The following is a 13,992-nucleotide window of genomic DNA, read 5'->3' as shown; positions in this document are numbered from 1 at the left end:
AGCAGAGATGATGGAGTAACTAAACCAGGAGCATGGTTGTTGATAGGTCCTGGGTGTGTGTTGGTCTCACACAGGGATTTCTATTGCAGAAAGACCAGTTTGGGATGTATGCGTTGTATAGCAAGAACAAGCCGAAGTCGGACTCGCTGCTGGCCAGCCACGGGAATACCTTCTTCAAGGTAAATTCACTGCCTGCATCATGATTTGGGGCACTGATCTATTTAAACACGCTCAGCTGTCCTGCTTGAGGCATGCTCAGCACTCCTCGCACAGCTCCTCGCACAGCTCTTTGCACAAAGGTATGTGAGGGGACAGGGGCAGAGATGCAGTGAGCGCTTTGGAAAGGAGCCCAGCACGCAGCAGCATTGGTCCTGTGGCCTTGCCTTTCCCTGCAGAGAAAAACAAGTACCTCAGTCAGGAAAGCTGGTGGCTATCAGTGCCTGCCTAGGGGCACAGGGTGCTTCCTGGGAAGCTGCTGCCTTCACTCTCTGCTGCCTTTCTCAGTTCAAGCAGGTGCAACTTGGTGATAAGATGGACCTGGCCTCCTACCTGCTGAAACCCATCCAGCGGATGAGCAAATATGCCCTGCTCCTGAAGGACCTGATCAAGGAGTGCAGTGAAGCACAGGAACAGGAGCTGGGCTACCTCCGTGCGGCTGAGGAGATGGTGAAGTTTCAGCTCCGGCATGGAAATGACCTGCTGGCCATGGATGCCATCCGTGACTGTGATGTACGTTCCAGTGTCTTCCTATACCTGAGGGGGCAGAGCCACACTTAGTCCCCTTCTCTAAATTTGGAGCCATCAAATTTCCACAGTGATGAGGGTGCCATCTGCCAGCACAGCACAGCATAGCAGGACTGCTGAGGTACAGGGCAAGGGAAGAGCAGGGCTTGGAGGTCTCCTTGATCTGTGTGGACTGACAAGCCTGGATGCTGTTACTTGAGCTGGGTGAGCTGCTTGTCATAAACAAGCTCTCATGTGCTTACTGGTGGTGATGTGGGGCAGCCCAGCAGCCCTTGCAGATGGCATCCTGCAGGCTGCCTTGAGCCCTTCCATCTCTTTTTAGCTGGTGACAGTAGGGTCAGGCAGTTTGCAAGAAGGAGTTCAAACTGATGCTGATGCTGGGGTAGGTCAAAATCAGCTAGGTGGGACTCAAAGGAGAGGTCTGCAAAGTGCAGCACTGGAAGAGGAGAAACTACAGAGCTCAGGGTGGAGGAAGAGGGATGTAGGACAGGAAGAACTGAGGGACAGGCCTTCTGACCCAGATGTACTCCTGGCAGGTTGATGAGACTCCTTTCCTCTTCAGCTCTCTTCCCCCTAAGATTATGCTTTGCTGCTTCCTGCAGCTGCAGTTTGTCACAGATCGGCACAGGGTGACAGCAGGGAGTCATCTGTGGCCTGTGCCTTAGGAGAGGTGCAGCTCTCTCCTTTGTGCTCCGAGTCAGTTGTGTCAGCGTGACGTGGCCTCTAACAATGCCATGCAACCGTACATCTTCAAAAGCTCTCCTAAGATGACAGGTAGCTGTCACTTCTTCACTGCGTGGGCCACAACCATATGGGACCCTGCTTTCCAAGTCTAGGCCTGGGGCTGGCTGGGTCTGATTCTGCTGGGGTCTTAGCAGGACTTTTCCTGTGTCCAGGTGAATCTGAAGGAGCAGGGGCAGCTGGTGCGGCAAGATGAGTTTACCATCTGGCTGGGTCGTAGGAAATGCCAGCGACACGTCTTCCTCTTTGAGGACCTGATCCTGTTCAGCAAGCCCAAGAGGATCGAGGGTGGCCTTGATGTGTATATCTACAAGCGCTCCTTCAAGGTAAGGTCAAAACTGCAGCTCCCTCTTGTGCAGGAGGTGTCTATGGCTGGTTTCCTCTTGGACATTTGGCTCTGAAATGAGCAGGAGCAGGTTCACCTTCAGCAGAAGAGCTGTGAGATATGGGGCCAAGGTCCCCTGAGGGGTGTAAAGTGTGAGAGAGGCAGTGTGTGTGTGGCAGGGACGTAGCTTTGACTGGATGAAGCACTGGGAATTGCCTGGACTGTCCCTGCTCAGCTGTATCCACATTGTACCTGCTTCTGTCCAGACCCTCACGCTCTTTCCCATTGGATCTGCCAAGCTGGGGGGAAGCTCTGGCACAGGGTGGAGGCAGAGTTTTCCCGTTCTGCTCCTAATGAAGCCCCAGTTGATGCTTTGCTTTTCCTTTTCCTGACAGACCGCAGACATCGGTCTGACGGAGAACTCTGGAGACAGTGGCCTGCGCTTTGAGATCTGGTTCCGAAGGCGAAAGTCCAGTGACACATACATCCTCCAGGCTAGCTCAGCTGAGACTAAGCAGGCCTGGACCAGTGACATTGCCAAGATCCTGTGGCAGCAGGCAGCCCGCAATAAAGGTGTGATTCCTTCCCAGGGCGTCTGTGCCGCAAAAGGTGCGGGAGCCCTGTTCAGCTCGTGCTGTCCTGAGTAGGTTTGGAGCCTGTTCGCAGGCAGCTCTGTGCAGCAAGCAGCTGTGTGCCAGCATGCCGCCTCAGGAGCATGTGCTGGGCTTGGCTGCATGTCCCTTCCCTGTCACTCATCCCCAGGGAACTTGACCATTCCAAGCTCTGTGTGACTGTAGATGCCTGCCTGGACTCCGTGAGAGAAGCAGGAGATACTCGCCCAGGGTTCCCTGCCCTGTGAGCCTGAGCTGTGCTCCTGACAGGCTCGCTGCTGTCCCCACAGCTGAACCACCTCTGGAGTGGCAGCTGCACCCACCTCTCCGCCCCAGGCTTCCCGCTTGGCAGTGCTCTCACACATGGCATGGCGCTGAGCTGGGCATTGGCCAGAGCAGAGCATGATCGCTTGTTTGTGGAAATCCCTCAGGCCTGGGGAGCAAGGGGAGAACAGATCTAATTTCAGTAGTTCAGGAGCAGCTTGGCCCAGGAGTGCAGTGGCCTGGGGCTGCATAGTACCTGTGAGGAAGGATGATGGGTCAACCTCACAATATGGCTGCGGGTGTCTTCCTCTCCAGAAATCCGTATGCAGGAGATGGTCTCCATGGGTGTGGGCAACAAGCCATTCCTGGATATCAAACCCAGCGAGGCAGCTATCAATGATCGTGCTATCGATTACATCATGAAAGGCAGAGGTGAGTGCCAGCTGTGTCTCCCCCTTGCTCGATGTGAGCCAGGCAGGACTGGTGCTCAGGGCTTTTTTGGTATGTTTTCTGGCAGGTGCCAGGACCAGAGCATCAATCGCGGTGTCTCTGTTTGACCATTCCAACCCGTACAAGAGGACACAGTCGCAATTCTCCACTGGCAGCACTCCCACTGCGTACAGCCCTTCCTCCTCCTCCCTGCTGGGGCCCCTCAACCTCCACACATACCTGGACCAGGTGCTGCTGCCAGGCACCCTGGCCCCCAGCCGCCCCTTCGACATTGGCACTTGCATTGAGGAAGATGAGCTGGAGCATGAGACAAGCAGCCAGCCGTCACTGAGTACGTATGATCCCCCTGCTCCGCCACGTGCCCTGGGAGGTGCAGGCTCCCACGTACACCTTGCTTTGTGCTGTGGGGCCACCGGGGTCATAGCAGTCCCTGCCTTGTGCCCACACTGGGACAAGGAGGGCCCTGCCCTTCCCCACCAGCTCTGTCTCACTTTTCCTGGGGAAGTTAGCTCAGAGGCAGGGATTAGTGAACTGCTCAGAAATGTGCAGCCATCCCCCTGCCAGGCTCAGTGCTGCGTACCGGGGCTGCCGTGGCCTTGGAGACCAGTGCTCGTGTCTCTGCCCACCTGCCCCTCTAGAAGAAGCCTTTTATCCCTTGCTCTCACCAGCCTGGTCCAGTGACCCCTGGGTGAGCTTCCCTGGCCAGTCTGTACTGATCTCCAGCATCATTTGCTACACTTCCTTGGGTTGTTTCGTTGCCTATGGCTTTAAAGAGCCCAAAGAGGCCATGGCTTAACTGTGGGCTTGTGTGTCCACTGCCCCTGCAAACACGCACCTCATTGAGCATATGTGGCACAGGTCATGTACGCCAAGTTCATGGTTATCGGAGTGACCTTCTTCTCTTCCCCCAGCAACAGAGATCTCAGAGTCATCGCACTGCATGTCGATCAGCGGCTCCAGTGGCTCTGACAGTGGCTGTGTCTCCAGCATCCCACAAGAAAGCTTTTGTGAAGACATGGGCTCACCCCCCTACATGCCCCTCGGCTCACAACACAGCTCTGTGATGGAGGAGAAGCCCAGGTTCACCAACAGCCAGTACGTTTCAGCAGTAAGTGCAAGCACCCAAAATGCTCTCTTCACTTTGCCTGTTCCTGCAACTGCCTCTCCAGTCCAAGCCACTCATGGTGAGGCTGAAGATGCTTCTTTTGGGCTAGGAGTCACTGTGGGGAAGTGACTTCTCCCCTTGCTGCCTCTGGAACCCTCAGAAGTACCTCTGTTGTGAGAGCCTCCCTCCTTGCAGTGGGCTAGATCCCCGAGGAGGTGCACGGGGAAGGACCGGCAGTGCTGGAGGTGCCACCAGGAAGGGGTGCTGCACACACAGGAGCTTTAATGCTGTTGTGGGCTCAGGTACATGCGTAACCTCCTGGGATGGAGCTCTGCTGCAGATGCTGCCAAGCTCCTTTCCTGGAAGGTTTGGGCCTTTTTTAGTGAGCAATGAGATGGAGGGAGTGGGAGCCTGTTGCTCTGAGATGTCAAGAGTGTCTCCTCTCGTTCCCAACAGTTCTCAGCCATTTCCCTTCCCACGAGATTGTGTCCTGGTGCTATTGTCCTCTAACGCCATACTAATGCTGGCTTCTCTCCTCTGCAGAAAGCAGGCCAGGTCACCATAAGTCCCTCGACAACAGTGTGAGCACACATATGCCGCCTAAGGAAGCAGAGTTGTTGTAAGTAGCCCCTGTAGGAGATTTTCCAGCAGCTCTGAGTGCTGGTCAGGTTTGTCCATGGCTCAGTCAGGAGAATCTCAGCCTGTGCTTCTTGATCTGACCAGTCTCTGAGGCTCTTGTCTGGTTGGAGAAGACTGGCTCTCACAGAGGTGGCTCCCATAAACAGCTTCAACAGCTGCTCTGATGCCTCCCAGGTTTGAAGGAGCAGAAGCAAAACAGGCAAAGTCACTTTCAGGTCATAAAGGCTTGAGGACCACCAAGTCATCAGTGTTCAGATGAGCTTCCTTCCTCTGAACACTGCCCAGCTGTCTAACCACTAATCTGTTTCTTGTGGCTGTTTGCCCAAATCCTGCTCTTCACTAGTGCCTCTGAGCTGCCTTGGGATATCCATGGTATTGTACCCTGGCTGGATTTATCCCACAGTTTCCTTTGAACTTCAGAAGGAAACTGCATGTCACCGGGCAGAGGAGCCTGCTAGGTGTTATGGTCAGGATGTGTCCAGGGAGCTGCCAGATGGTGCTCCTGTACTTACTGTTTTCTGGAGGATGTCTTGTCTGTGAGGAAATCTCTGCTGGTCTGAGGGAGGGGTGAGCCGTGGCCAGACTCAGGCACGCAGGGTTTCCTGCGTGTGGGTGGCAGCCCTGGGAAAGTCTTGTCACAGCCCACTCAGGCCAGTCTGCTTCTGGCTCAGCTTTTTCCTCTCCATCCTTGGGACTGGGCCCTCCTCATCGCAGGGAACAGAAGCGTATGGACACAAGAGGGGCAGGGTTAGGGCTTGCATGATCAAGGCATGGAGTGGTAGATGGCTTGTAGGTTTGGCACCGTGGGGTGTTGCAAGCACGCAGGCCCATGGCTTGTGTTCTGCAGATATTAAAGTTCATAACCAGCCAAACAGAATCAGCCACGGCTAAAAATTAAGCTCCAGAGCCCCTTCTGGGGTGGTCACAGACAAGACCTGTGACATGGCCACAGGTGCAGAGGGATTTCTGGACTGCTGCTGCTGGGATGGCAACACACAGCCTTTTGGGGGTCCTGAGGTGCAGATGCAGTCCTGAATGTGGGGAAAAGGAGAAGTCTTGCAGTTCTCCTGCAGGGCTCTTCCAGTAAAATGTTCGTTCCCCACTAAAATGTGGTTCTGACAAGTGGTGGGTTTCAGCTGTTTTAGCAAAATCGCTGCTGACCAGGGCAGCCAGTCTAACCCATTGCACCTTGCTGTGTTCCAGGTATGATTGCCATTTCAAACTCCCCGAAGATCCCAGGCCTCTGACCAGCAGGAGATGATGGTCTTCACCCATGAAGATCTTTTTTTTTTTTTTACACATATTCAGGCTCTTTCAAGCAGTCCCACGTCTGACCTCTGGCTGGGGGCGAGTCCCAAGGGGGTTTCTGTCAATGACACACAACAGCTTTGGCGTTCATGGGACCTTGGGCATTCAAACTTGTTAGCCCTGTATTTATGAGTAATAATAACATAGCAGTTTGGGGGGGGAAAAAAAAAGTGTTATTTTTAAAGCTATGAGCTGTACAGATTTTTGTTACGAGTGACTCTGTTACTGTTTGTTCTGCAAGCTGCACATTTTATAAAGTTTTTGGAAGGGTTTGAAGAGAAACTGAGGTATTTAAGAAAAGTAGTCTAAGTTTCTGTTTCAGGGTTATTTGACCTGGAGCTCAAGATTTAACGTCCTTTCTTATGTTCTAAATAAGTCTATCATAGCAATAATTTATTTTCTTGGCTTAACACTTCTGTTTTATTAAAACCAGTTTCATTGTTACAGTGAATTGTTTCTTCAGGCGATTCTTCTGGTGCCTCGGTGCTGAGCTTATCTCTGTCTTAACCACCTGTCAGCTCTTCCAGTCTCTGTGCAATTCCCACGCTAACCAGCAGCCAGCTAAGCCATGTACAACATGAGCACATTCCCCAGGAGAGGTGGAATCCTGGGCAGCAGTGCCTAAGGTCTCCCCTGATGTGGGTGGAGAAGGCAGAGGCCGAGCGGGGAGCAGCCAGCAGAGACATCACTAGGAGCGGTGACAAGAGCGCTGAGGCACAGATTGCCACTTTAAGCCACTCACCCCCTGTAGCTGCTGTCCTCCTCACAAGTGTCTCTCTCCCCACTGGATCAGGGCCCAGTTGCACAAGGTGCCTTGTCCTGGTGGCCAGGCTGTCCCCTGCCTTTGGGATGACAGAGAGTGGCTGCTTGCTTTGCCTCCACTCAGGCCATCTCCAGGCACATCAGTCCCACCGCTGTGCCGTGTTTGAGGTGTTTGGGTGGTGGTGGCACCACCCAACAGGGTTTGAGTATGAAGAGTTGGTTGTGATGCTGAGCCTGAAGGAACTGGTTAACAGGGGGACGGTTGTGCCCTGTGTTCCAGGGGTGCCTGTTCATGAGAGTCGTGGCAGCTCCCTGCTTTGATGTGACACGCTTGCCCTGGTCTGAGGGCAATTGAAAATTAGCTTTTTTTGGAAACTGTAGTCACTTGCTGCCAAGCTCCTGTTTACTCCTGGTTTATGAAGTGCTGCAAATTGGGGTCCCCCAGGTGTTAGAGAGGTGGTTTCACATTGAGCCTCAGGAAGCAGATAAAGCAGTTGGTTGTTTAACTGTGGTTTTCTCCCGGTAGCTGTGGGAAGGGGGAAGCCCAGTGCTGTGGTCTGAGGCATGAGACCTCACAGCCACCTCAGTCACCACCAGCCCACAGACCACGTTCCTTCACACTTGGAAATTCCTGTACCCAACATGGAATGCTTGTTTATTTTAATAAGCTGTTCGTTTTTCAGACAGTAAGAGAATAGTTTGACACCTCTGTACAAAATTGCGTGGGAAACACTTGCACAGGGACGATTTTAGGACTTCCTGTTCTAAAAGAACTGCTGAGTTAATGCGAGAGTTTGCAGCTGTCGAGACAGCGATGGTTCACGTCGCAAGAGAGAGAATTTACTGATGCAACAAGAGGAACGTGAAACTTCCTGAATTTCTCAGTTTCAAAGGTTTCTGCATTGCTGGAAAAAAACCTTTAGTAATGTTTACCTGACACTGTTTTTTCAGGGTTTGATGGATTTGTCTAATAAAGGTTATTTTCTTTATATTAAATCATTTGCATTGGATGTTGCTTTCAGCTGGAGAACCTGGGCCACGGAAAAGGAAACTAGCATTGGGAAGAATGGTTTTCCCTTGGGCCTCAAAATGCTCCAAGTTCTGGTGGGAGGTTGAAATGATGTTTATTTTTCTAATCAGATGTTTGACAGGGTGAGGCTGATGGTGCTCTGCTTGAGTTCCCGTGATGGAAAGTGTCAGCTCTCATCCCCAGTGCTGCAGAGGTTTTAGACTGGAACAGCAAAGTGCTGCATCAGCACGATGTGCTTAAAATAAAACGTGAAGTCACTGCCCCAGAGGTCTAGTAATTCTTCTAATTTTATTGTGCAAATAATAACATTAACTAATCTGCTAGCAGAAAAAGAGGAGTGCTTTCTTCATTTTGGCTAAATAAGGCTTCGGGGAAGGAGCAAGCTTTTGCCCAACTGCTGGCCAAGCATTCTCCAGTTCAGGGAGTCATCAGAGTGCAAAAACTCTGCAGTCCTGGTTAGGAGAGGGGCAAGGACTGGGTGGATGGCAAGTGCCCAGGCAGGCAGAGAGGGGCAGGTGCCTTGGGGCAGGGCTGCAGCTGGTCTGCTGTTAAACAAACCTTACTTTTGCCTTAGAAAGATGCAAGATGTCTCCTTCATTACCTAAAGCAGAAGGCTGCTACAATAATTCCTGACTAAACCAAGTCACTATTCAAAGAAGGCTGAGCAAAAAGGCTTTTTCTCACCCTGGCAGGGGTGTGCACCCCTCCCCTCAGCTGCCACGAGGAAATTAAAATATTCCAAGAAGGGGCTGAGTCAAATTTTTATTAAAGTTCTATAAACTTACCTTTCCGAGGCAAAGAACGAGACCGATCTAGCAGGCCCTTTCTGGATCAGGACATCGAGGCGGTGGCTGTGCTTCCTTGCCTGTGCCCTGAAAAATCACAAACCCCAGGCCACCACCAAAGCACTGCTAACAGCAGAGGAGCAGCATCACTGTCCCTTTCCCAACATCCCTCGGAGTCACCCCCTCCACTCACAACACGTTTCTCACGTGGAACATTCACCATGGCATTTTCCATAGGGAATCCTATAGAGAGGGTTCATGGGCTGCCGGAGCATTGTATGTGCACTTTTGCTTTCTCCAATAATTCAGAGATGTACTTTAAGCTCCTGGTGTATCTGCGGGCTGGACATGTAAAATATATTTCTCCTCCTTTAAATTATCTAAGATCAGTCAAGATACATAAAGTTTTTCTATTTACTACTTCATGTAATTAATCAAAAATTGAAAGCAGCCATGGGAAGGTGTCTAATCCATGCCATGAGGTACTTCTGCTGCTATGACAGCCCCCATCCCCAGAAACATTCTTAGCCCTGGAACACGAGTATCCCTCATAAGCTATTCATGTTGCACGTGGTCCTACCCAATCTACGCCCTCTCCAGCGATTCCCAGGTGTGGTTTGGCTGTTCAGATGATGCCAGAACTGTTTGCACGGGGCAGGAGGAGCGCAGGCACCATCTCTGGGAGGCAAAAGCAGATCCCTAGCAGATCCCGGCTCCAGCAACCAGAAACATTCCCAGACATACATGGATTGCTTGTAGATCTATAACTGAGTGTCTGACATCTGGTTGCCTGCGCCTTTGATGACAGACAATGCTTTGATGAAAGCAACCAGTGGTTATTATATCAAAGAAGACAGAGGTGTGGTATGTCTATTGACTTTGGGGAGAAGAAAGGGAAGACAGAGTCCTCTTGGGAACAGCTGCGTGTGCTGACAACAGCCACCACGGCTGGCGATCTGGAGGGAAGGTTACGTTGCCTACTAGAAATGATCCAACAAAGAAAGACTTTGAGAACTGAAGAGACCAAAAGATCTTCCGATGCCAAGCAGACCTCCACTGCCAAATACAAAGAACTGTGACACGCGGTGATGGCAAAAGTGGGAAACTGCTACGAGAAGCTGTGGTGCCCAAGAGGTGATGCTGAACTATCTCAGAGACGAGAGAAACTCCTTGAAGGCACATCCTCGGGAGGCTGGGAGTCCACGTCACCTCGGTTTCTGATGATTGATGAAATTTAGTGACTTATTAGACCGATAGAGATCTGGAGGGAGCGTGCCCTCTCCTCTGTAGGCATCTCGTGCCCCTCCATTCCTGCACCACTGCAGTTCTGGAGGACATTCCTCAGCGTTAGAGCAGAAACACCAGCAGAGGGGGCAGAGGAACTACTTTTTTCAACTGGACTAGTCCGATTTAGCTCTCCCTGCTGTAAAACCTCCCCAGATCTGAAGAGGGATGCAATGATCTCATCAATAAAAACATTTTCTTTTTCGCTAATGGTGCGCCCAGCGCAGCCTGTGTTGTACCTGAAGTACAAGTGTCTGCCGTACTAAGTGTTAAAAGAAAGGCATACACACTGAAACAAAACCATCTCTCTTGATTTCTAAATAATTAACGTTTAAAGAGAATCAGTTTCTTCAGGACTAGAAAGAAAAGTCTTAATTCTTTTGGATGAAAATCAGAGAACAAATCCCCAGGTTTACTTCCCCTACAGCCATCAAATAATATAAAAGAAACACATCCACTCTTCTTACTTCAACTCAGATGGCAAAAACAATTTCCCAGGTCTCAGAAAGTGCAGAATATGATGAAACGTTTGCCCGTTTGAGGCAGCTTTGATGCTGTGTGATCCAACAGACTTTCTTATCATCCAACAGCAGCTCTGGGTACTACAGAAATCAAAGCACATTAAACCCATATTTCCAGTGTTAACTACAGAGGGAAAGAAATCCAAGCAAGATTTTTTTTTTTTCTTTTTCAGTGATAGAATTAAATACTTCCAGCAAGTCTTACCGGTCTTTCCCAACCTTAATGATTGTATGACTCCAATTCTATCTATATTATTAGCCAAACTACTTATTTTAGCAGCCCCGAAAGTAGTTTCTTAAGAAGCTAAAGATTTCTCTCAGGTACTTGGACACATTTCTCTTAATACTAAAATTCCCAGTCTGCATTTCTCAGACAATTCCGAGTTTTCAGGTCAAAGAAGTTCTAATTATTCTTCTTAGAAATAAGAAAAATCGCTTAGAAACAATGATTCTAATTTGTAGAACTAAAGCTTCCATCCTAGGGAGGGTCCTGTGCAGGCAATGCAAAGACAAGCTATCACCCAAAGGCTCAATAATACCTCTAAGCAAGTTTCATATCAATTACTGCCTACCTAAACTTTCACAGCCTGTTGGAGGGAGCATACGGATACTTCTGCTGCCAGCCTGCATCTAGAGACAGAGTAACAATGGAAAGGCGATAGCAAAAATAACTGCAAGCAGTAAATAATTTGTTATCGACACGATGTTAATATGATATGGGATTTTACGTCAAAATATTGCAGATAATCTTTGAAATGGTGAAGTAGCAGAGCTGATGCACAGAGCTGGAACTCTCGCGCTTCGCCTGGTGCTCAGACACGACAGCAAGCAAAAGGCAAGTCGAGCTGTAATGCCAGGGTAGCGGGCAGCTCGGTCCATCCACACGGCAGCCAAACCACCCCTCCTTAATAGATTTTAGAGTAATAACAGCAGGAAGGCCATCTGCATGAGCTGGGTGGCGCTTGCTCCACTGAGCTGGCACATTTATGCCATTTGGGGTTGATGAACCTAAGTAGACTGCTCCTTTGCCACAGAAAGAAATAAGTTATTTCAAAAGTACTGGAAATAAGGGGGAAATCTGAAATGTCTTTGAAAGCGAAGCCTCAGCTTGTCAGCATGTGTAAAGCTTGTGGAATTCCAGGGCAACCTGGAATACAGCTACTGCATCATTTCTCATCTTTGCAAGGAGCTCCACATCACTTCATCCTTTGAAGATGACAGTATCAGGGCAGGTGTGAGCCTCAAAGAGCTCTTCTGCACAGAGAGCGGGTGTAGCTCGACGGCTCCGGGTATATTTGAGTCTGCGTTCAACCCACATCTTACCTGAATGTGGCAACAAAGATCTGGGAAAGTTTCTACTGACGTCTTTAATAGATTAGTTCAGATTGTTACTGTGAGTCAGTAGTTTCCGGGACAGTGCTTTAGGAAAATCAAAATATGTTTGCATTCAAAAAAATTGTTTAAAAAAAAAAAACCCAAAAAACCAAAAATTAACTCTGAAAATGGCTTGAATTGCATCTCTTACAACAGCCTTTACAGGAGATATAGGGAAATCACACTCTTAAAGAAATTATTTAAAGGCATAATGATATACACACATTCTACTATTGCTAAACAATGAACAAACTAGCATCTACTTGCCTGATGTAGCTGCTAAAGTGGGATTATCCATAGAATCATTAAGACTGGAAAAGACTTCGAAGACCATCCCATCCAACCAACAACCCAACACACCCATCCCTGCTGAACCATGTCCTGAAGTGCCACATCTACACGCTCTTTGAACACTTCCAGGGATGAACTCTCTCTTCCCCGTAAAGCCTGTTCCAACACTTCACCACTCTTTCAGAAAAGAAATATTTCCTAATAGTCTATCCAAGCCTCCCTTGGGACAGCTTGAGGCCATTTCCTCCCATCCTATCACCTGGGAGAAGATGAGGCAACCAAAATCAAACTCAAGAGCACAAGTCTGTGAGATCTAAAGAAGGGATCTATAAGGAGCTGCACATCGGTTTGGCTTCTCATTTCTTTTTTTTAATCACTGAAAATATTCATGCAAACACCAGAGATTTTTCTGATGGCTTTATAAGTAAGGTTATTGTTTTGGAGCCTGGTCCTGTGGGCATGACGGAAGGTAAAAGGGGGTTATGCCTTCTTATCATGCTTGACTTTGCAAGCTGGTGCCATGAAGATCCTCAGTTCTCTACCAGTCAGTGAAAGCACAGCACCCAAAGCTGTTTGCACACCCGGTGATCAAAACCCCACTTAAATTCACTGTTAGTTGCAAACAGCGTACTGCTGCTTTTTCAAAGCTGGTGGTGTTGTGGATAAGCTAAAATCCCTTCACCATCAGTGACTTCATTACCTATTTTACCCACGTTGAGGGTTTGGTGACAACTCCAGGACAAAGCTGCTCCCAAACAAGAATCCCTCCAAAGGAAAGGACCTCCTTCCTGCAGGAGCTGAGCTCCTCAAAGCCCCAGGGGAAGGGCTGAAACCACAATCTATTTAAAAAGCCAATTAACTCACTAGTAACAGTGTTAATTTGACGCTGATTGTGTCCTTTCTCTTAGACACAATAGGAAACAGGTGAGAAGCAAGACCCAAGGAATGAAAAAAAGCTGAGGAAATCTAAACCATGACAGCTCATTACTTGATCAATCACTGTTAGCCTGCAGGAGTTTAATTTAAAAGAGAAGAGCATTGATATGAATACAAGAAACTCCATGTATTAATATATCATTTTTTTCTATATTACTCATTTATATATTAAATGTTAATATTTAAACAAAGGTGTAGAGCAATAATTGCATCCTGGGACTGTGACATCCCATCCAGTGGGATTGTATGTCTTATATACAGTGTCAGCTGGTATGAAGACAACTTTATTTAATTGCTTTATTGATAATCACCCCTTAGCAGACTTCAGGAGACCAGGGCTCCACCACAGGACAGCCAAGGGCATGGGATGGATTCGGGTACACAGCCCCCCTGGCACGGTAGGAGGTGGTACCCGTGTCCCAGCTGAACTCCTCCAGCCCTGCGTGCTTCTAATATTCCCCACCCTGGGGCAAACGGATGAATTCAGGGCTTTGACACATAAGCAAGCTATTTTGGTGATCATCAGTGCACATTGTGCGCTTCAGGATGCTGGAACTCATCACAGACTTTTAAGCCAAGATATGGAAAAGCCAGTTCAGTGAGTGGAAAGTCAGGAATATTCTGGGTCTGATGAAACTGCTTTTTTTTAGGACAAGTATCTTGGGTCAAAATGAGAGAGGAGATTTGCCTTTTGCAGTTGTAGCACTCTGCCAATGTGCTTTCAGCTGCCTTAGCACACGCCATCAGTCTCTTTGGATGGTTTCTATCAGTTTCTGACCATTGTAAGCCGGCTATGTATGAAAAATTAAAATTAATCATAGC

At 49.0% G+C, this 13,992-nt stretch overlaps 1 protein-coding gene across 7 annotated transcripts in view; it reads left to right on the top strand.

Annotated features, from left to right (window-relative positions):
- Positions 1–8,010, top strand: part of PLEKHG4 (pleckstrin homology and RhoGEF domain containing G4) — a 95,443-nt gene extending 87,433 nt beyond the window's left edge. The window contains exons 16-24 of one of the 7 annotated variants that reach the window (XR_008452061.1): positions 90–179; positions 505–729; positions 1,641–1,811; positions 2,206–2,419; positions 3,001–3,117; positions 3,203–3,466; positions 4,047–4,230; positions 4,784–4,859; positions 6,083–8,010. Coding sequence is in view for 6 of the 7 variants with exons in the window: in XM_054078845.1 (XP_053934820.1) it covers positions 90–179; positions 505–729; positions 1,641–1,811; positions 2,206–2,419; positions 3,001–3,117; positions 3,203–3,466; positions 4,047–4,230; positions 6,083–6,140 (1,323 nt within the window). In the remaining variant the exon portion in view is untranslated. The other 6 variants (XM_054078846.1, XM_054078845.1, XM_054078850.1 and 3 more) reach the window with 6 other exon arrangements.
- Positions 8,011–13,992: the final 5,982 nt, after the last annotated feature.

This window comes from Cuculus canorus, chromosome 13 (genome assembly GCF_017976375.1).
Source record: "Cuculus canorus isolate bCucCan1 chromosome 13, bCucCan1.pri, whole genome shotgun sequence".
In the NCBI taxonomy this organism is placed as follows: domain Eukaryota; kingdom Metazoa; phylum Chordata; class Aves; order Cuculiformes; family Cuculidae; genus Cuculus; species Cuculus canorus.
This window is presented reverse-complemented; position numbering and strand designations above follow the sequence as displayed.